At 43.4% G+C, this 18755-nt stretch overlaps 1 protein-coding gene across 4 annotated transcripts in view; it reads left to right on the top strand.

Moving 5' to 3' along the window:
* ANKRD6 (ankyrin repeat domain 6) overlaps positions 1 to 18755 on the top strand; it is a 694439-nt gene that overhangs the window by 573490 nt on the left and 102194 nt on the right. For all 4 annotated transcript variants that reach the window (XM_078648269.1, XM_078648270.1, XM_078648271.1 and 1 more), the window contains 3 exons: positions 11326 to 11424; positions 13745 to 13822; positions 14165 to 14269. In XM_078648269.1, the coding sequence (XP_078504395.1) occupies positions 11326 to 11424; positions 13745 to 13822; positions 14165 to 14269 (282 nt within the window). The remainder of the gene's footprint in view (positions 1 to 11325; positions 11425 to 13744; positions 13823 to 14164; positions 14270 to 18755) is intronic.

Genomic DNA, 18755 nt, shown 5'->3' with positions numbered 1-18755 from the left:
AGGCCCGAAGAAGGGGTTACGCAGTATACTTCGGGGGAAACCGCGCCGCTTCACTCCCAGCGCCAAGATGCCTTGGTATTCGTGTGTTTAACAAATACCACTCTATATTCGAGGCGTGCACCACGCTTTGCTTGCCTTACTGCCGCTCTATGCTTCGGGAATGTAAAGTGCAGCAGTGACTACTGAAAACTCCAGTTTTCCTTCTGGACATGCACAATCTGGCACAATTGTGTCTGGATGATTGCCCAAGGCACCCAGAGGACTCCTACACCAAGATGTGTTACTTTAATCCTAGGCTTTCAGTTAAGAATTTGGTGAACTCTGGGAGCTGTAGTCCTAGTTTCTTTCAGGTTTTTTTCATTTAATTAAACTAAACCATCTCAAAACAAGGACCTGTAATAGAAAAGCCTGGGATTGGAACACAGTGTCCTTGGTCGCACAGGGCCTTCTGCAAACATTAAGCTTGACTCAACACTTTTGGTATTCTAAAGTTGCTTTAGGGCGCTATGGGGTAACGGAAGAGCAAGGTGAATTAGCATGAAGTAAGGGACAATAAATAGTGTTGGGAATAAATGTCCTCGTTTGTGGAAGAGACTTTGATGAAAAAAACGCAAATACAATTAGACAAGATTGTCACATTTCGAGTCCAGATGGTGTACTTTCCTTTTTCCTGGATCTAGTGCTCTAAAAGAGGGCCGAGACTGTCTTTTTTTTTTTTTTGCACCAGGGTCCCAGTAGTTTGTGTTTTTACCAACGTCTTTGACCCTGCACCCACCCCCACCCTTCCCCCCACACTTCCCGTACTTTTTAATGCACTTCGACCTTTGATTACATGGTAGGCGCATCCTTCGTCACATGGCTTCTCAGCGCTAGCACATCCCGCTGGTCTGCTCTCCCACGAAGCAGGCGCGGCCCTGCATGTTTATCAATCCCCGGAGGCGGTGCCTGTGAGAGCCGGGATGGGCTGGAAACAACCCACACCTGCAGTGTGAGAGACAGTGTGTATGAGAGACAGCAGAGCAGTGTGTGTAAGAAAGACAGCAGTGTGTAAGAAAGACAGCAGTGTGTAAGAAAGACAGCAGTGTGTAAGAAAGACAGCAGTGTGTGAGAGGGACAGCCGTGGGTGTGTTCAAGGCAGAGTCAGCAGTGTGAGAGAGACAGCAGTGTGAGACCTTTTATTTAGGTTTTGGTTTTTGAAACATAAATAAAACGAATTATTTGCAATGTCAATAGCACAAACTTGCGTAAATACATGACCTATTGCATCGAAAATGCAATAGGTCTCGCATTTGCGAGAGATTAAGCTATTGCCATTGTAAATGACAATGGCATTTATTTATCTGTTTTCAAAACCAACACATAAATAAAAAGTTTGTCATTTACAATGCCAATAGCTCAAACTTTTGCAAAGGCGAAACCGTTGCATTGTAAATGCTTGTTTATTGGTGCATTCCGGGCAGACCACTTAGATCCGTACCTTGTAACAAACTTGGGATCCCTAGATTTTGGAAGACAAGATGGGGTGAGCGCTTCTTCTTTGTACCAGCCGCAACATTATGGAATACCCTGCCTACCTACATCTCAGATGTGGAATCTTTTGTGCCCCTTAAAAAAAGATCTAAAAACCTGTTTTTTCTCAACTTGGAGTCACTGTCCTTACCGCTTCGCTCCTGCTGACTCCTCTGTTCCTTTATAGCGCTTTGGCCCCTTCAGGTTTTAGTGCGCTCTATACATTTTATCCTATCCTATGTTTACAAAACATTACTGTGTAGTTGTCCTAGCTTGCCAACAACCTGTAGTTGGTCAGTGTCTTAAGGTCTTTGTTTCAAACATCTGCACCATCCACTGGCTGACCACCACTTAAGGGAGTACTGCTTTACAGTCAATGTATTTGTACAGCCTTAGATGCTACAAATGGAAAATGTTACCCTATAAGCATCTGTTCATAGCATTTAGTGCTGTAGGTTTCTTTGCGCCCACCCACCTCCATGGGAGCCAGTAATTGTTACAGATCATTTTCTTCTTTATTATACATATTAACCTGTAATACATAGCTTCATACATTGTCACCAAGCTGTTCTACATAATGCTTCATCAGTACGCTTACCTTCTGTGTGAAAACAAAATCTAACAATGGCGCCTATGTCCATCCTCATTGCCAACTAATCGAGACTAATCGAGTAGTCTCTTTACCTCGTGACTGGAAAAACGTCTGCAAAGAAATACAAGTTGCAAATGCCCAGGTCGTTTAGCAGATGACAGGAGTATGCAGAGCATTTGACTCTACAGCACTGCATGCTATAAACCGATGCTTACAGGTTAAGTAAGATTTAATCATTTTCCTTCTGCATGCATGTCTTAGCTAGCATTATGGAACCTGTAGGCGCTCCTGTGGAGGTGAATGCCTCAGTTTAAAAAAAAAAATGAATATTCAAGTTCAGCAAACCAATTGGTTCATCATGATTTTTAATCCAAGAAGTCATATATTAATATCCATATAGACTGTATCATGAGGTTCAATTCATTGTGTCACAAACAATTTTGGATGCCGATATCCCAATGCATTTCGGGACAAAAGTCCCTTCATCAGGGGATGGGGTGAATCTGTGGAGGAAATATACACTGTTAGGAGGGGGACTCTTCACTCAACGCTGAAAAGGTGACGGCTTAAAAATAAAGAAAGAAAGTAACTCAGAAAATGAAGATCACGGGTGATCGATAGTGGTGGGAAATTTAAGACCAGTAAAAAAGTGCTGGACGAGTGTTGATATCGTGAGGAAACACCGAGGTCAGGCCGAAAACAAGTTCGTGGACCAGGAAAACAAAGTGTACCATGGAAAAGCAATCACATAAAAGAATAACATAAAAACAGTCCGGCTCCCCAAAGAGAACCTGTTTGGTGCGCATGCTTTGTCTGGTGAAACGTGATCGGAGCCAATAAATCAAAGAAATATTCTTACCCAAAATGTTCTGAATGTGGCGTTCTGTGACCGTTACAAACTCCGTGGTGAAAAATCCCAAAGTCCGGAAGGAATTAGTAGCCAGGCATAGAAGACGGACCAAGTTAGTCCCGTGACATAAAGAAAGGACTGTAAGTGAAGTCGATCGCGAAATGATGTCAAAGTGAATATGATAGTGAAGCCAGCCCGAGGGTTACAAAAAGTGATAAAGTGTGATTCGGAAGGATACACATATGGGGGAAATGGCTTAAATAAACATTGGTGTGGGTATGGAGTGCAAGAAATGTCAGTAGTCCGACCGGTGGCGGCCATGTTGGGTAGGGCGAAGTTTCAGGGACATAAGCTGATACCTAGGAAAATGACAATGACAGAGGTTTGAAACTATCATAAACCAATACGCATGACAGTGTTTCCTTCATCATTTCAAAGGTGAAACATAAACAAAATAATAATGATGAAAATGTCATGACAGGCAAAGGTGGTGACAGTCAGAAAAAAGAGTAAAGACAAGGAAAATAAACATGAAACCATGAATTAGGGAAAATCAAACTTTAGAACGGAGGGGAAAAAAACGGTAAGCGCAAGAAAAATTGGGGTACATAAGAGTAGAGATGCTGCAGGAGAATAGGTCTCAGATAGGAAGAAAACATAAAAAGCTAAACGGGATATAAGAATCTCTATGATAAACTGAAAGCATGAGCAGGTAATTAAAGAAAGCAACTAAATTCAATCCGATCATTAAGTCCTTTTGGTTGGCTTGATTCCAACAATTTGATCCAAATCAGTTCACATTGTAGTAGTCTTTTGCGATTATCAACGCCCGATCTCATAGGGACAACCTCTAGTACAAGGAACCTCAGTTGGCTGATGTTGTGCTGGGCGGATATAAAATGGGCAGCTAGTGGAGATTTCAGGTTCTTGTTCCTTATGGTGCTTTTATGTTCCGTTAGATGGACTTTAAGTTTCCTTTCAGTTTTTCCCACGTAAGGTAAGCCACAAGGGCACTTCAGTAGGTACACCAGATTCATGGAGTCACAGGTAGCGTTAGTTTTAAGTTTGATGAGTTTGCCGGAGAAAGGATGGTTCCTAGAGTTGCCTCTGATTATATTATTGCAGTGACTGCAGTTGTGACATGGTTTAGTGCCGGAAAAAACGAGGTTAGACGGTTTGGGTTTAATTTCCAGCAAATTTTTCAGATTGTTGGCTCTTTGGTAGGCGAACAATGGAGTGCAGTTAAAGATGCCTTGAAAATCAGGTTCAAATTGTATCATTTGCCAGTTGCGTAAAATTATATTTTTGATCGTAGGACTTCTTGAAGAGAATTTGGACACAAATACCGGTCTTTCAGTTTTGCGTTGACCTACATTGGGAGTTAGTAGATCTTCTCTGTTTTTGAGCGTGACACGTTCACGAGCAGCCATCAAGGTGGCTTCAGGATATTTCCTCTCCCTGTATTTTTGCAAGATCTGCTTTTCGGTGTGTGAATAGTCTTCGGGTTCTGAACAAATTCTTTTAACCCTAAGTAGCTGGGAAAAGGGTAGGTGTTTTTTCAAGGGGGCAGGATGACAACTCGTGTACAGAAGGGCATTATTCCGGTCAGTTGTTTTCACAAACAAAGAAGTTTTTAACCTGGCATTTTCCAAGCTGACTAGAATGTCCAAAAATGGGAGACATTTCTTATCTATATTGTAGGTGAATCGAATGTGATCATCAACTTGATTAATGTGTGAAATGAATTCAGTGAACTCTTCTGAAGATCCAACCCAAATAAAAAAAATGTCATAGATATATTCCCAGTATGTTTCTATTTTCGTGCGCCACTGGAGATTTTCCAAAATGTTATCGATTTCAAATCGATGCATAAACAAATTTGCGTAGCTGGGGGCTGCACAATTGCCCATTGAAGTGCCCACTAATTGCAGATAGAACTCGTTATTCCAGCTGAAGTAGCTATGATATAACATGAACTGCATAAGCTCTAATAATAGTACTTTTAGTTCATCATTCATAGGATTGTGGAGTAAGAAAGATTCCAAGGCTTCAATGCCCCTGTTGTGCGGTATTGAGGTGTACAGAGCACACACATCAATGGTAACCAAGGTGTGTTCAATGTTGGGATTTAATGTCACTTTATTCAATCGGTTTAAGAAATCAGTTGAATCACGTATATATGTAGACATGCCTCTCACGATGGGCTGCAAGTACATGTCTACAAACTTCCCTGTTGGTTCATGGATGGAATTTTTTGTAGACACTATGGGTCTGAATGGTGGTTGATGTAAATTTTTATGGATTTTGGGCAGCATGTGGATGCTGGGACATTTTGGCTGAGGATGAATCAAATATTTCATGTCTTTCTGTGTGATGGTTCCCATTTTCATGGCTTTTTCCAGGATCGTTCTCAAAATCTTAGAAAAAGCTTCAGTGGGGTCCGAAGCCAGTTTCATGTAAAGTTCCTTGTCATGTACATGAATGGTTACATTGGTTTGGTAAAAATCCTGATCCAGTACGACTAAGGCTCCTCCTTTGTCAGCTTTACAACAGGTGATTTTTTCGTTGTTGGTAATTTCCCTAAGAGTTCTATAATCTCTTGTGCTGAAGTTGTTGATCTTAGGAGGGGATTTTTTTAAACTTTCTCTTAAGGCGTTACGGGTAATGGTTTCATAAGAATCCAAAATCTTGTGACTCACTGGAGCCATAAAGGAGCTTTTGCTTTTTAAGTCTTTACAAGTATGTTGTGTTGAAGTACCAGTCGGAGGATTTACGTTGGTGAAAAAATGGCGTAGTCGTAGGACAAAGGATATCCCTTTTTGTAAAACATTCAACTGGTTGGTAGACAATCTTGTATGCGAGATGTTTATGACTAGGTTCTTTTGCTCCTCGTCGCCTGAGCTATGGATGTTGCGGTTACTGTGGCTGTGGTTTTTCTACGGTGGCGCCTGGGCCTTTCTCTAAAAAAGGAACACCAGAAGTTGTAGGGATGTTTTGAATATTGCTGTCACCCCCTTTTTTCTTGGGGGATCGTTCTTAGAGGCCTGCCTTGAGGTTGGCCGCGTCTTTGAGTGGTTGATCCATCGGAAGAAGTTTCGTCTGAAGACTGGTTGGTGAATGGTCTTTGCTGTCTACGTTGGGCGTAGTCCTCCGCCCAACTGTAGACTTCCCCCAGTTTGTAGTTCTAGAGTCTTAGCCTGGGCGTGTTAAGCCAGCTGTTTTACCATCACATTACCCCTTGAACACCCAGTGAAAGGACACCACACAAGTGTTATGAAAATAAACAGTGTATTTATTAGAATCACAACAACCCTGTACTCTTTATGAGGACAGGGTGCTAGGCACACAACAAAACTCTTACGAAAATACTTAAGTTAGCACGCTATACACAAATGCCCGAGGGGCACGAAAAACCATATACTTAAAAAGTGGAATGCGAAATTACTAGCAGGTAAGTACAGTACTAATAGGCTTTGGAATCGCTAGGGCTTGACTATAGAATCGTTAGATTACTTCTAGGAGACCTAGGGGACTCGGGTGCAGAGTGTGCACTCTCACGCGGGATGCGGGACAAAGTCTATGGAAGCTAGTAAAGGCAAAGTTAGTGTTCACGGGCGAACCCGACCTGGTAGGAAGAAAACGACAGTGGATCCTGACCCTAGGATAGTGAGGCTATGCTGGGACACCGAAGTGCCGAAGTTACCTAGCCCAGGGGCTGCAGCTGCATAGGTCTGAAAAGACGTCGGGGATCTCGTTGCCGGACCAGGAGCCTGGAAGAAGGAAGTTGCTGGCAGGCGACCAGTGAAGGAAAGTTCGATGGATCCAAGCCTGGATCAAGGAAGAAGAAAACCTGAAAGCAGAGGGGACCAAGTTCTTGAATCACTAGCCAGTGATTAAGTGGGCACCAGGATGGCACCGGGCGAAGTCACCTCGACTAGGTGAGTGGGCGACGCTGGCTCTGCAGATCTCACGGACCAGGAGGCGTTGTCGGCGACAGGATGGAGAGGCGAGCTGTCCCACGATGGATGAAGCTGTCGGCGTCGAAGTTACCCAGGATTGGGCAACAAGCCTTGGCTAATTCAAGCCCACGCGGTGGACTCAAAATGGCGTCTTGAGTGGACCAGGAGGGTCCGGGGGGCTCCTCTTTTGGAAGGGAGCAAGGGCCAGCCTGGAGCAACCAGACCAGCAGCGGAAATGTCGTCGGGCGTCGTTCAGAAGGCCACAAGCCAGCGGGCTAGTAGCCAAACAACGCGGTGAGCAGCAAAAAGCAGAAGGGCCCCACGCAGATCGTGGAGATGCTGGGAGGCTGTACTTCGGTGCTGGAGCTGCTCAGGGTCGGGGCTTCTCGGACCCCAAAGCACTCACCAGGAAATTACTCGGCGGGCTTGCTGGAAAGAAGTCGTGCAGTCTTGAAGATGGCCGGTCCCTCGAGGTCTCGTCACACCCACGAATCTCAGCGTGACTGATGATGCAGGTAGAGGTCAGAGGTGCCAGGGAAGCCGGTTCTCGTCGAGCTGGGCAGTCTTGATCCGGAGGAGAGACTTGCAGCAGACCGCAGTGTTCTTAAGATGGTGCCTGCGGATGCAGGGTGACTACTCCTTAGTCACAAGGGAGAAATCTTAGGAAGAAGTCTTGAGTTCCTTTCGTGGAAAGTAGTTTCAGGATTCAAAGATGATCTGATTTGGAAGGGGGCCAGTTCCTACCTTTATCCTGTAAAAAGGGGCTGGCACGCGACTAAGTCCTGCCCTAGGGGTGGGACTAGGAGGGGGGTGGTTACACCCACTTCCTTGGCGGGCTTTTCCCCAGCACAGGGTCTGGAGTGACCCTGGAACTGGTTCCAGCCAGCCTATGCACAGTGAGCACCGGGGTGCCACGTGCAGTCACCTTCCTCTAAAGCCCTGCCTACCTACAATACACAAAACCCTGTCTGGGACGGTGCTGGCACCGCCCCTGGCAGGAAACCCTTTGTCCTTATCTCCTGCTCTGGGAGGACTCCCAGCAGCAGGAGGGCAGACTTGTGTCTCGGTGGCAGCATCCATTTTGTGGAGCTGAGGCTCTGTTTGACTTTAACCGGGGTTAGGGGTTACATACATGTCGTGTCCCTCTAGAAGGGTGGAATGCTAACCCCGTCGCCAGAATTGGCGAGGGGTTAGTATTCCAATTCGTATGACACCTTACTCGACATGTTTTGATAAAGCGATACCAGAGTTGGCATATAACCGCGAGGATTATAATGCACTTAAGAGTATATGGTATGCGATATCATGGAAACGGCTAAGGGATGGATCCCGAAAGCCGCAGACAGGCTCAGCTCATGCCAGAGCACCATCTCACACGATTCCAAGCACTCTGCCTTCAGGATTGTTAAGGCCTGCCATAGGAGTGACTGATAGGAGATCTGTGTGTCCATTTTAGGGTTAGATATAGGTATACTATATCTAAAGCAAAGGGTGAGTACACCACCTTGCCCCAGCTGTCGTGCAGCCAGTTGTGTCAGTTTAGTTAGTCAGCCCAGGGGTGGCATAATACATGCTTCAGCCCCTGGGAGACTTCTGGGTACACCTCAGCCCTGAGTACAGGGACTTGGAGAGGGCCCAGTGCCAATTCAGTACCTGAGTACAATTTGGATAGAGAGAACAGCTAGGCTGTGGGTCTGATTAGCAGGCCCACAGCCAGGGAAAGTCGTAAACCAGTGCAGCAAAAAGCAAAAATCTGGGTGATCATAGGATTGCAGACCCTACTCTCCTACAGTAGTCCATAGTGTCTCGTTTATATTTTCTGATTTTCCTGTCGTTGATCTCTTTAGTGTATTTGTCCAGCTGAATATTAATGTCCTCTAGAGCTTTGTCTAGCTCCTCCTTATTCATGTTTTTATCGAGATTTTGTTGAATCTGGTCTATTTCTTTCTCCAGGTCGTTAATCACTTTTGAGAGTTCTTCAACAATCAGAAGGATTAAATCCAAGGAACAACGGTTCAAGATAGTGTACCAACGTTCAGTGAACTTCGGGCTGTTCCTACAGAGAGTGGGCTTAAGGGCAATACGTAAACCTCTAGGGATGCGTTTATCTTTGTGATATCTGATCAATGTCCCCGCGTGTAAACGCTGGTTAATGATTCTTTTTGACATATTATAATAGTTGCCTTAACATGCTCGGATTGGAGAAGGTACTCGTTGAGGTTGGGTCCACTTCCTTGACAAGTAAATAGATACGTTTGGTTTCATCAGAGTCAAACCCAAAGGTGTCGGCACGATTTGACGTGATATTTGAAATTTCCTCGTAAGACATCTTAATAGGGTGCTCACACTGGGGTAGCCAGAAAGTCTTTGAAGCAGAATGAGAGATGGTGTGGCACACCTGAAGTTTAAACAGCAGTAATCCTAAATCAAGATCGTCTATACAGTCTATATGGATATTAATATATGACTTCTTGGATTAAAAATCATGATGAACCAATTGGTTTGCTGAACTTGAATATTCATTTTTTTTTTAAACTGAGGTATTCACCTCCACAGGAGCGCCTACATGTTCCAGTGTGGGAAGTTCCCACACCTCTCCGCCACTAGTTTTCCAATTTTCAGTCTCTTTCTAGCCAGAAGAGACCACTCCTGAGGCGCCCAGAAACGATTTCACGATCTTGATTTAGGATTACTGCTGTTTAAACTTCAGGTGTGCCACACCATCTCTCATTTAGCTAGCATTATCACATTAAACTCAGACCCAGATGAGAACACAAGCAGCCCCAGACTAGTTTTGACCTACTTAGGTCTCATCAGTGAGGTACAGCTTGAGTCCTATAGCACAGTGAGCAGAGGACTGGTCTGAGCATACCACTCACACTTAGGCCATCCTCTTAGCAGTTCAAAATCAGTGTGGGGTCTCTTGGGTTCTCATCTGGATGGGACCTGACCTGGCAGTTCAGGCTGGACTGTTCCTATTGGAGCAGAACTAAGACTGATTTGCATAAGGCGGGTTTCTGTCTAGAATGGCACGGTGGGCCAAAACAATGGCTTGAATGTGGCCCGAGCGATTGCCTGTGTTTGAGAATAATTCAAGCGTTATTTCCTACACCTTTTTTGTTTTTGGAGTGGATGTGCTAAGTGTGATTGCATGCCCAGACGTGGGTGTTATGTTCACTATCTCACTGATAGTTCTCACTGATGATATCTAAGTAGGTTCAAATCGGTCTGGACTTGCTTGTGTTCCCATATGGAGGGACCTGACCTGGCAGTTTAGGTTCGACGTTTTCTATTGGAGCAGGACCAAGACTGGTTTGCATAAAGGGGGTCGTTGTCTTGAATGGCACAGTGGGTTAAAGAATGATGGTCTGGAATGCTGCCTACGTGATTACCAGTGGCAGACATTAAATCAAGAATTTCTCCATCACCTCGTTCTTTTTGCAGGTTAAAATATGCATCAGCTTTGTGTGATACAAGGTTTCCCACCTGAAAAGTACAGACATCTTTCAAGATGGTCACCTTGTTGTGTGAGACAAGGTGGATCCATTTTGAAAGTATTGGAAACAAAATTTTATAATTTGAAGACTGCCAGTACTTTGCGTCATGCCACCGTGCATCATGCAAAGTAGCAACCATCTTGAAAGTAGAGAGAATAACATTTTATACTTTCAAGAAGGACCGCTCATTGTATCACTCACTGTGGCTGCCATCTTGAAAGCAAAGCCAATACACTTTCAAGTTAGTGTTCACCGCTAAAGACAGCACAATTTCAAAAGCATCTGGCATTGGCAAAGCCAGCAGTGGTAGCCAGTGTGGAGCAGGAGGCGGCGGCGAGAGAGGGGTGGGGCAGGGATAGAAAGCAGAGTGAGTGTACAGAGGATGAGAGAGAGGTGGAGGAAGTGGGAGAGAGAGTGAGAGAGAGTGTGACACTAGACAGCAGCAATGTTTGCTGTCAGACTCAGAAGGGAGGTGGCATGAGAGAGGTGGGATTGGGGGGTGAGGTAAAGAGCACAGATGTGCTCCAAGTCCAGATATGGGAAGGAGCAAGAAATGCACCCTGAAATAAAAGAAAAGTAGTTTCATGACTTGAGCAGTGGAAAAATCCAACTCATTCAGGCAAAAGCTTCGGTAAAAAAAAAATCAGTAAATGCTGCAGGGACCGCGCATACACAATGATAGGGAGAACAACTCATCCTTTCAAGAGCAAAGAGACAAGATAAACAGGAAAGTCATCGAGTTACAGGTATGGCTAATCTAAAGCTCACCCTACCTAGTATTTTATGCAGCATTTCATGTGACAATTTAAGTTACAACTTTTTATTATAGAGACATATAGCTATGAAAATCGTTCAAATAGTATTTTTGAGCAAAATATTTTGCTGCAAGAGGATTAATTACGTGTTTGCCTCCTACAGGTGGGAGACACACCCCTGCACGTGGCAGCTGCACTGAACCACAAGAAGGTGGCAAAGTTGTTACTGGCGGCAGGGGCTGACGGGACAGTTGTAAACAATGTAAGCACCGCCTCACCTATGACTTATCAATAGACCTTCAAAACGTGTGCTGAGTGACTATTTTGTAGATGTCTAAAATTAAATGCAATATGCTGTTTTTGCCGTTTAACCCATATATTTTGTTTACATTTTTTTTATTTTCGCCTGTTGACGTTACTTGGAATAGAGTGTCCGTTGCAAGTAACATATGTTGGGTGGTGGAAATTGCAAAACTCAGTAGTTAAAGCCCTAAATCACATCAATCTTGCGAATGATACAGTCAGACTGATCTTCCCTTTAAATGAAATATCTGTTTATTTTTTTGCTATAAGGGACTCATTCTAACCTGTATGTTGGCTTAAATAAGCTTTGGCTAAGCAAATAGATCTTGCCTTTGGGGCCTATTGGCTTCGCTAATAGTTTTCAGTGATGTTGTACAACATCACAGATGCTATGCACCATGGCTAAAGAAGAATAAAAAAAAAAAAGCCAATGACATGGCCACTCGCCTAATTTTGTAGGCTTGTGCACCACACGTGCACACCTACAAAATGACGTAGGTGCTTTTTGTTTATCAATCCATGTTGAAATCAGTGAATAAAAAGGCAAATACACCCAAAACTTTTTTTATATTTAATTGGGTCGAGGAAGCACCGAGTAGGCAGAGGCAACACAGGGATGCGGGGAGAGGCAAAACAAACTGTTTGGGTGGAGGGACCACAGGGCATATGAGGAGGGCAGAGAAAAGCAAACAGGTGAGAGTAGCAACATGGAATATGGGGAGGGAGAAAAGCAAACAAGAAAGGAAGTTATGTGGAGCTAGGCGAGAAGCACGTAGGCGAAAAAGCCACATAGGGAAGAATCCCATGAGAGCACACGGGTGAGAAAGAGCAGCAAGTAGGAGAGTAAGGAAGCCCACTATGGAGACAGCTGAAAAACACATGCACTCTCATGGAGTGCTTAAGAAAAAAAGCAGTTCCCTAAAAGCGAGCAGTAAAACTGCACAGGCAAATTATCAGTGTTCTAGGGGATAGGCAGACACAAGATGGACAGGACCAATAAGAAGCAGGCAAAGGAGAGTGCTACTAAAGCCAACCAATGCCCTCTAAGTTCTTGGTAAGCCAACAATAAGTCTTTCACAATGCTTGACTTGAAATGTACCTCAGCTTAATAAAGAAATCACTCTTGCGAGAATGCCTGGTGTTTGATTGTTTGTCTTTGTAAAGGCTGCTATCCAGAAAGCTCTTCACCGAGAAAGGCTGCGCACTTTGATAACATGTATCAGCCATGCTGGCCCTACTTACAGAACAGGTGCACTGAGATAATAGAAACTGAAAAAAGCAACATAGACCGGACTCTCTCTGTTCCCTATTAGCTATAGTTCATAAGATGAAACTGCAGAGTTACAGGATCGAGATGTTTAGGCTTCCTTTAGCTCGACTGTCACAACCTTAATTTTGAAATTCCTCTTGGCATAAGGAATAGCCCAATGGCGATAGGTGCTTGGAGTTCACGTGCCTGGAGTTTTCCTGAACTGCAGTTGTCAATAAGGTAGTGGCTAGTGAGCATCATCTTAAAACGAGGCTTCTTTGCAAATGTGTGTCCTCTTTTCTCTACTGTGTTCCTGTTCAGAGAGGATGTGGCTTAGCAGGAACGGTCTGTTCCTATTGGAGCTGGACCAAAGTTCATTGGCACGTGTTCAATGCCTTGTGTATGTATTGGCAAAGACTTGATAAAAAATTGTGGAAAATAATTCGCCAGGAGTAATTACAAGCGGATCAGATTCATTTGTGCATTTTCATCTGTTACTTTCCTGTCGGAGTGACTCTGCCCAAGTGGCACAGGTATGCCCAGGCAGGGGTCCCATGCTAGAGGAACTTAAGCGGCGTCTCTGGCCCGAGGCATCCCTTATTTTCTGTCTAGATGGAAGTAATCTGGTACCAATCAAAAGATGCGTGAATGTATTAACACCATCAGAACATGATATTTGTATTGTGCTGGAACACAGTCATTCAAATGTTTGCATCCAAGTCCTAGTAGAAATGATAGTACACCTTATAGATTAGTCCTTCTACTGGAACACTCAGAATGACCAGGATAAGAGTCTGATGAAACAGAGACGCCCTTCCTGTCTCCAGTGTTAATACTTCCGGTGTGCATCCAGTCTGGCATGCTTTCAATTCCGGACCTCACAATTACTTGTACTAGAAGGATAGTAAAGCAGAGCTAACCAGATTAGTAGGTTTAAGGGAACCCAGGTATGCGCTGTAGATGGTTACACGGCCCAGATGGTGTGATGAACCTATTTTGATGGCCTTGTTTTCTGTTTCTTCTATTTTAGGCGGGCCACACTCCTCTGGAGACAGCTAGAGAACACAATAACTCGGACGTGGCACTTCTCCTGACGAAGGCCCCACAGGTATTGTCGTAGTATTGCATGTGTACCCTAAAGTACATGCCATTGAATGCAGATGGTTGTTCTACAGATAGACTAACTTAAAGCTATAGAGTTATTATGTTGATTTTCTATGGCTGTCCCAAGTTGCTGGATTAACTTTATAGCACTAAAACGACAAGTCCTGTTTTGGTAGTCTTCTCACCTGGTTCATTTGGGTTTTCTGATGTGCATTGTGTGCATAACTTTGACAATCCCCATCTCAAACCTCAGCAATCCAGCCATCATCACGGAAGCACATCCCGCTCTCAATGTAGTTTCTTATTCACTATTTTGTTCCTCTGCTTCTTCACCCCTTGCCCCCAGGTTCAGCGTTTCAGTCGTGGACGAAGCCTGAGGAAAAAAAGAGAGAAACTGAAGGAAGAAAGACGAGCCCAGTCCGTGCCAAGAGAGGAGGTGGCAGAGAGCAAGGTAAACCAAGGGTGGGCGTGGTTAGGAACTTCAAACTTACATCACTTAAGTGGACAACCTAGTCAACACCCATGAACAACTAGAAGTGAAAGTCTAGAAGGCTTGATGCTAATTTCATAATCACAGATACTTATGAAAATTTCTGGGAAACTGCTGTTGCTTTATTTACTTACAATTTATTTGACAGTGTTATGCTCTTAAATGTCAGCCTGATTTTCTGTTCTGATAGATCTGACAAGTGAAAACTGACCAAGTTGGTGTTTTGCATCAGCGGGTCGAATTTTTCAAATTCGACCTCAAGTATGCGCTGACTGGAAGAGGAGGAGTTCTGACGTCTTTAAAAAAACAGAATAAGGGCTTTTAAATTCATTTAAAGTTTTTACTATTGGGGAATCTCTCCGTGGTGGTATACACTCTTAATATGTAAGGACTGTGAAAAAGAAAAGTATGAAGATATAATTACATTTAGAGTACATTTACATCATACCCATATGTACATGTCATCTCCTGGTGCATTGAAGCGGGAAACTATCGGAGGGTTGTGAGGGACGAGGAGTGATGTATTGATGATGGTCCATTGACTGCATTTTCAAGGCTTGGATGTTCAACTTTTATAGTAAATTTGAGGTGTGGAAGTGATGGGGTAGCTAAGGGTTAAATGGGGTAAGTAATACAAAAGTAGAGTCTGCCCAGGTCAAAGAAATAAAACCTTAAAGAGGCACAGAGAGTTTGTGAACAGTGAGTAGGCTTTGATAGGCAGAGGGAAGATTGCGGGCCAGAACATGATGTTTAAGACGTATGTCATAGCGAGTTGTCGGTGGCTATGCCATCTCTAGTTTTGAGCACTAGGATGAGGAGTTTTCATTGGGCTCTTTGATTGGCAAGTCGAAGCCTGCTCATTGTCTATGGAGTGACGTTGCTCCCAGCGATGTTGCTGAGGAGGAATAGGAGTACCACTCAAGTCACTCTAGTAAGCTTTATCAATAGTGCAGTTTACTCATCAATAGAATGCTCATTACTGGACTAGTGGTCTGATAGGGGAGGCTGGGACAAACTTTGACGTATTGTAGTTGGGACCTAGCATCTGCGGTGCTGGAGGAAATCCAGTTCTCAAGTCTCCATCCAAAAATCAACTGTACTCGAAGGTTCCTAGCTGGGGTGAAAGGAGTTAGGCTGTCTGAGGGAAAATGAAAGGACAGGGTGGCAGTGGAGGCAGGCAAGAAAGTAAGTAAAAGTTTTCTGTGGGATCGTTGCAATTATTGCAGAAGAAACATTTGCCTTGGAAGCAGGAAAGTAGAGCATCTCTGTTTTGGATGAGTTACTCATCATGTAGCAAACGGTGATTTCAGTGCCTAACAATTGTAACACACTTAGAGTTTTGTTTGTATTCATGAGAGCTGATGCAGAGAAAAAATTGGAGAGGATCTCCAACCTTTAACTATTGCACAAGGTAACATTATAAAGAAAGATTGTGAAAAGCAGAGGTAATGATGCGCTTGCCCAAATGGTCTTACTGGGGCCATATACAAAGAAGATCGAGAGTTCTGGGGAAGTCGCTATCATACCTTGTTTAATTTTTGTCTTGCTATAGAAGCAATCCCTGATTCATGGTGTGGCTCCATCTTCCAGCCAATATATAAGAAAGGCTCCTATTCTTCTCCAGATAGCATGATCGCTCTTATGGACATAGATTCTAAAATATGTGCAGGCCTCATACTGGCTGACTTGGAAGAATGGTCTGAAAGTAAAAACTTAATCCCATTCAACTATACTGGTTTTAGACCAACATCTAGCACACTAGATAACCTGGTAGCGCTCACTATGATCATGGACAAATATGTGTCTGAAAAAATAACTCTTATATACATGCTTTGTCGATTTTTCCAAAGCTTTCCGTAACTGAAATCTATTGTGGAAATCGCTGATTGAATGGAATAGTCCCACAAATTGACTGCATGCAAACCCGCTCTAATATTCTAATAACTGGGCCCAGGTCAAACTTGGTCAAAACAATGTCTTGGCAGGTAAAATCCCAATAAGAGAGGCTTGAAGGAAGGCTGCGTTTTGGTGCCAATTCTTTTTAATCTTTTTTGTCCGATCTAAGCACCTACCTAGACACAGCCAATTCTCATCCTCCAAGCCTGGCTTCTCGAAAAGTGACCTCACTGCAATACGCCAATGATTTAGTCCTGATAAATCCGACTGGGATTAGGCTCCAAATGTTACTTAAACATCTTAACCCCTACTGCATCAAAAACGAAATGGGTATTAATTTACAAAAACTCAGGTCGTGGTCTTTGGCAGAAAAGTAAGCAAGAAGGGAAGTTAGTCGTTGGGTGGGAAGTCGATTCTTCAAGGTTTGTCATACAAATATGTTGGCATCTGGCTACAAGATCGGCTATCGCATCAACTCCATCAGAACTCATTGAAACCAAGAATTGCTTTCCTAATCTTAGCCTTTCAGTTAATACATCGGAAATTACAAAGTCCGATCTTTCTGCCATTTCTTACAGAAATAAAAGCCAAGTTCATTCCAACACTTTGCTATGGTACAGAAGCCATCCCCAGGAACGTTTGGGGCTTTTCTTATCTCTGCACAAAATAGGGTTTTCTGGCTCCTGTTCCATCTTACCAGAATGCTTCGCCTACTCAGATTCGACTTGAATTTGGCGTAAATAACCAACAACAAACACAAAAAGGCTCTTTTATTAAATACATGTCTCTACTAAGTTCTTCATTTGAAGCCACATTATGCACCTGCTGTGGAAAGAAATTTAAATTGGCACACAATCAAATTTAAATAATTGGGCGTGGGCCTTCGACGCAGCATTGAAAGACCTGAAAGCAAAAGAGTTATGGGATCTGACACTACCTTACAACTCATTTAAGAATGTAATTAATAAACAAATGGGATTTGTATAAAAGTGCTATAAAGATTTTATTTGGTTTGGATAGGATTTTGTGAATCAATCTTGGAAAGTTACAATAGAAATAAATGAGAGACTTGGTATATGGTAGACAAGCACCTTTGTATAATGTATAATTTATGCTCAGGAACACTGGGAGTGTTCCTCCTCTGCAGGCTCAGTGTGACGGGCTATCCCTTTGCTGAGCAGCTATAAGTGTTAGCTATGTTAAATCTATTACATTTTTTTGGAACTGTGTTTATGACGTGCATCTTCATACCAAATGAAATTTTGATTCAAACATTGTTGTGGAATACAGACTGGGCAGGGTGGTGGCCCAGAGAATAGAAACAAATAATGTGCAAATAGTCATAGCCGAGTTTAACACTGTCCCTTGTGATAGAGTGAGGCTCATAACCGTGATGTGCGGTGTGGTCAACTGGTATGACACTGAGGAGATGGAATATTTGTGCTTGTATCTGTGTCTTGAAATAGTAAATATGCAGTGCATATTGGGTACATAACTGAGCCGCCAGTAAGTGTTGGGTGTCGTCCATACAGTGTAGCTAATTCTAAAAAATAGAAAGTGTTTAACACCCATCTTGCAAGAGTTTTTAGTGTCTAGAAGCACTGATGCTTAACACAAGCATTGCATTTCCAGTGAAGACTTGGAAAATATGTGTGAGACAACTGCTTTTTCATCACTCTTTGAGACATGAAGAGAGTAGCATGTTCATTGTAGCATCTAAAAAAGTTTCACGTCTGTCCAATATGGAATTATTAATTCATCTTGATTTATGTGTGGTGCACTGATACCTTGAGGTATCTTTATACAAATGAATACAGACATGTGGGGGGAGCAGAGGAACATATCAGAATGGTAAATACCTGTACAGTTTGAGAGTGGCTGTGGAAAGAGGTCATAGGTGAGGGTTTGGCTACAAGTTGCAGTGGCCTCAGCACTGGATAAGTGTGCATTCGCTTGTGGCCTGGTTGAGCAGTTCAGAGCTAGTTAAATTCCTCAAAGGGACCTGCCACCTGATGGAAGTAGCAACCCGAAGTTAAACTTGCAGCAGGAAAGGAAAGTTGTTATGAGTGGTTGGGCTGGACAGTTATGTCCAAGTTTATGATGCTGCTTCTCTCAAGATCATTGCAGAGAGTCCGCTTCCGCCACTTACCATCTATTCACTAAGATCTTGCAAAAAATGAAAAGCATCAACCTTACTACCACTGACTAAATATAGAAGCACTCTCAATCCTGCCTCCGGCACAGGTATAACCGGCATAAACACGCATGCATGCAGTTATCCGCCTGCACCCCGTTGCACATTACAAAAGTGACCCATTAATATTTCAACTGTGTCTTCAAGTAGGAGACCCCATTACTCCTAACAATATCTGTGTAATGGCAAACTTGTATCACAATGTTATAAACACAGGCATAGGACCATGTCCTACTTCCAATATCAACTTTCTGAGGCATCCTTATTGTCAAAGTAAAGTGACATATCCACTTCTAAGGTGGCTGCCTAAAAACATAGATGAAGAGTACACAGCTAGTCTGAGCTGGTAATATTTTA

This window comes from Lissotriton helveticus, chromosome 6, assembly GCF_964261635.1.
Source record: "Lissotriton helveticus chromosome 6, aLisHel1.1, whole genome shotgun sequence".
NCBI lineage: Eukaryota > Metazoa > Chordata > Amphibia > Caudata > Salamandridae > Lissotriton > Lissotriton helveticus.
Note: the sequence above shows the minus strand (reverse complement) of the source record. Positions and strands in the feature narration are given on the sequence as shown.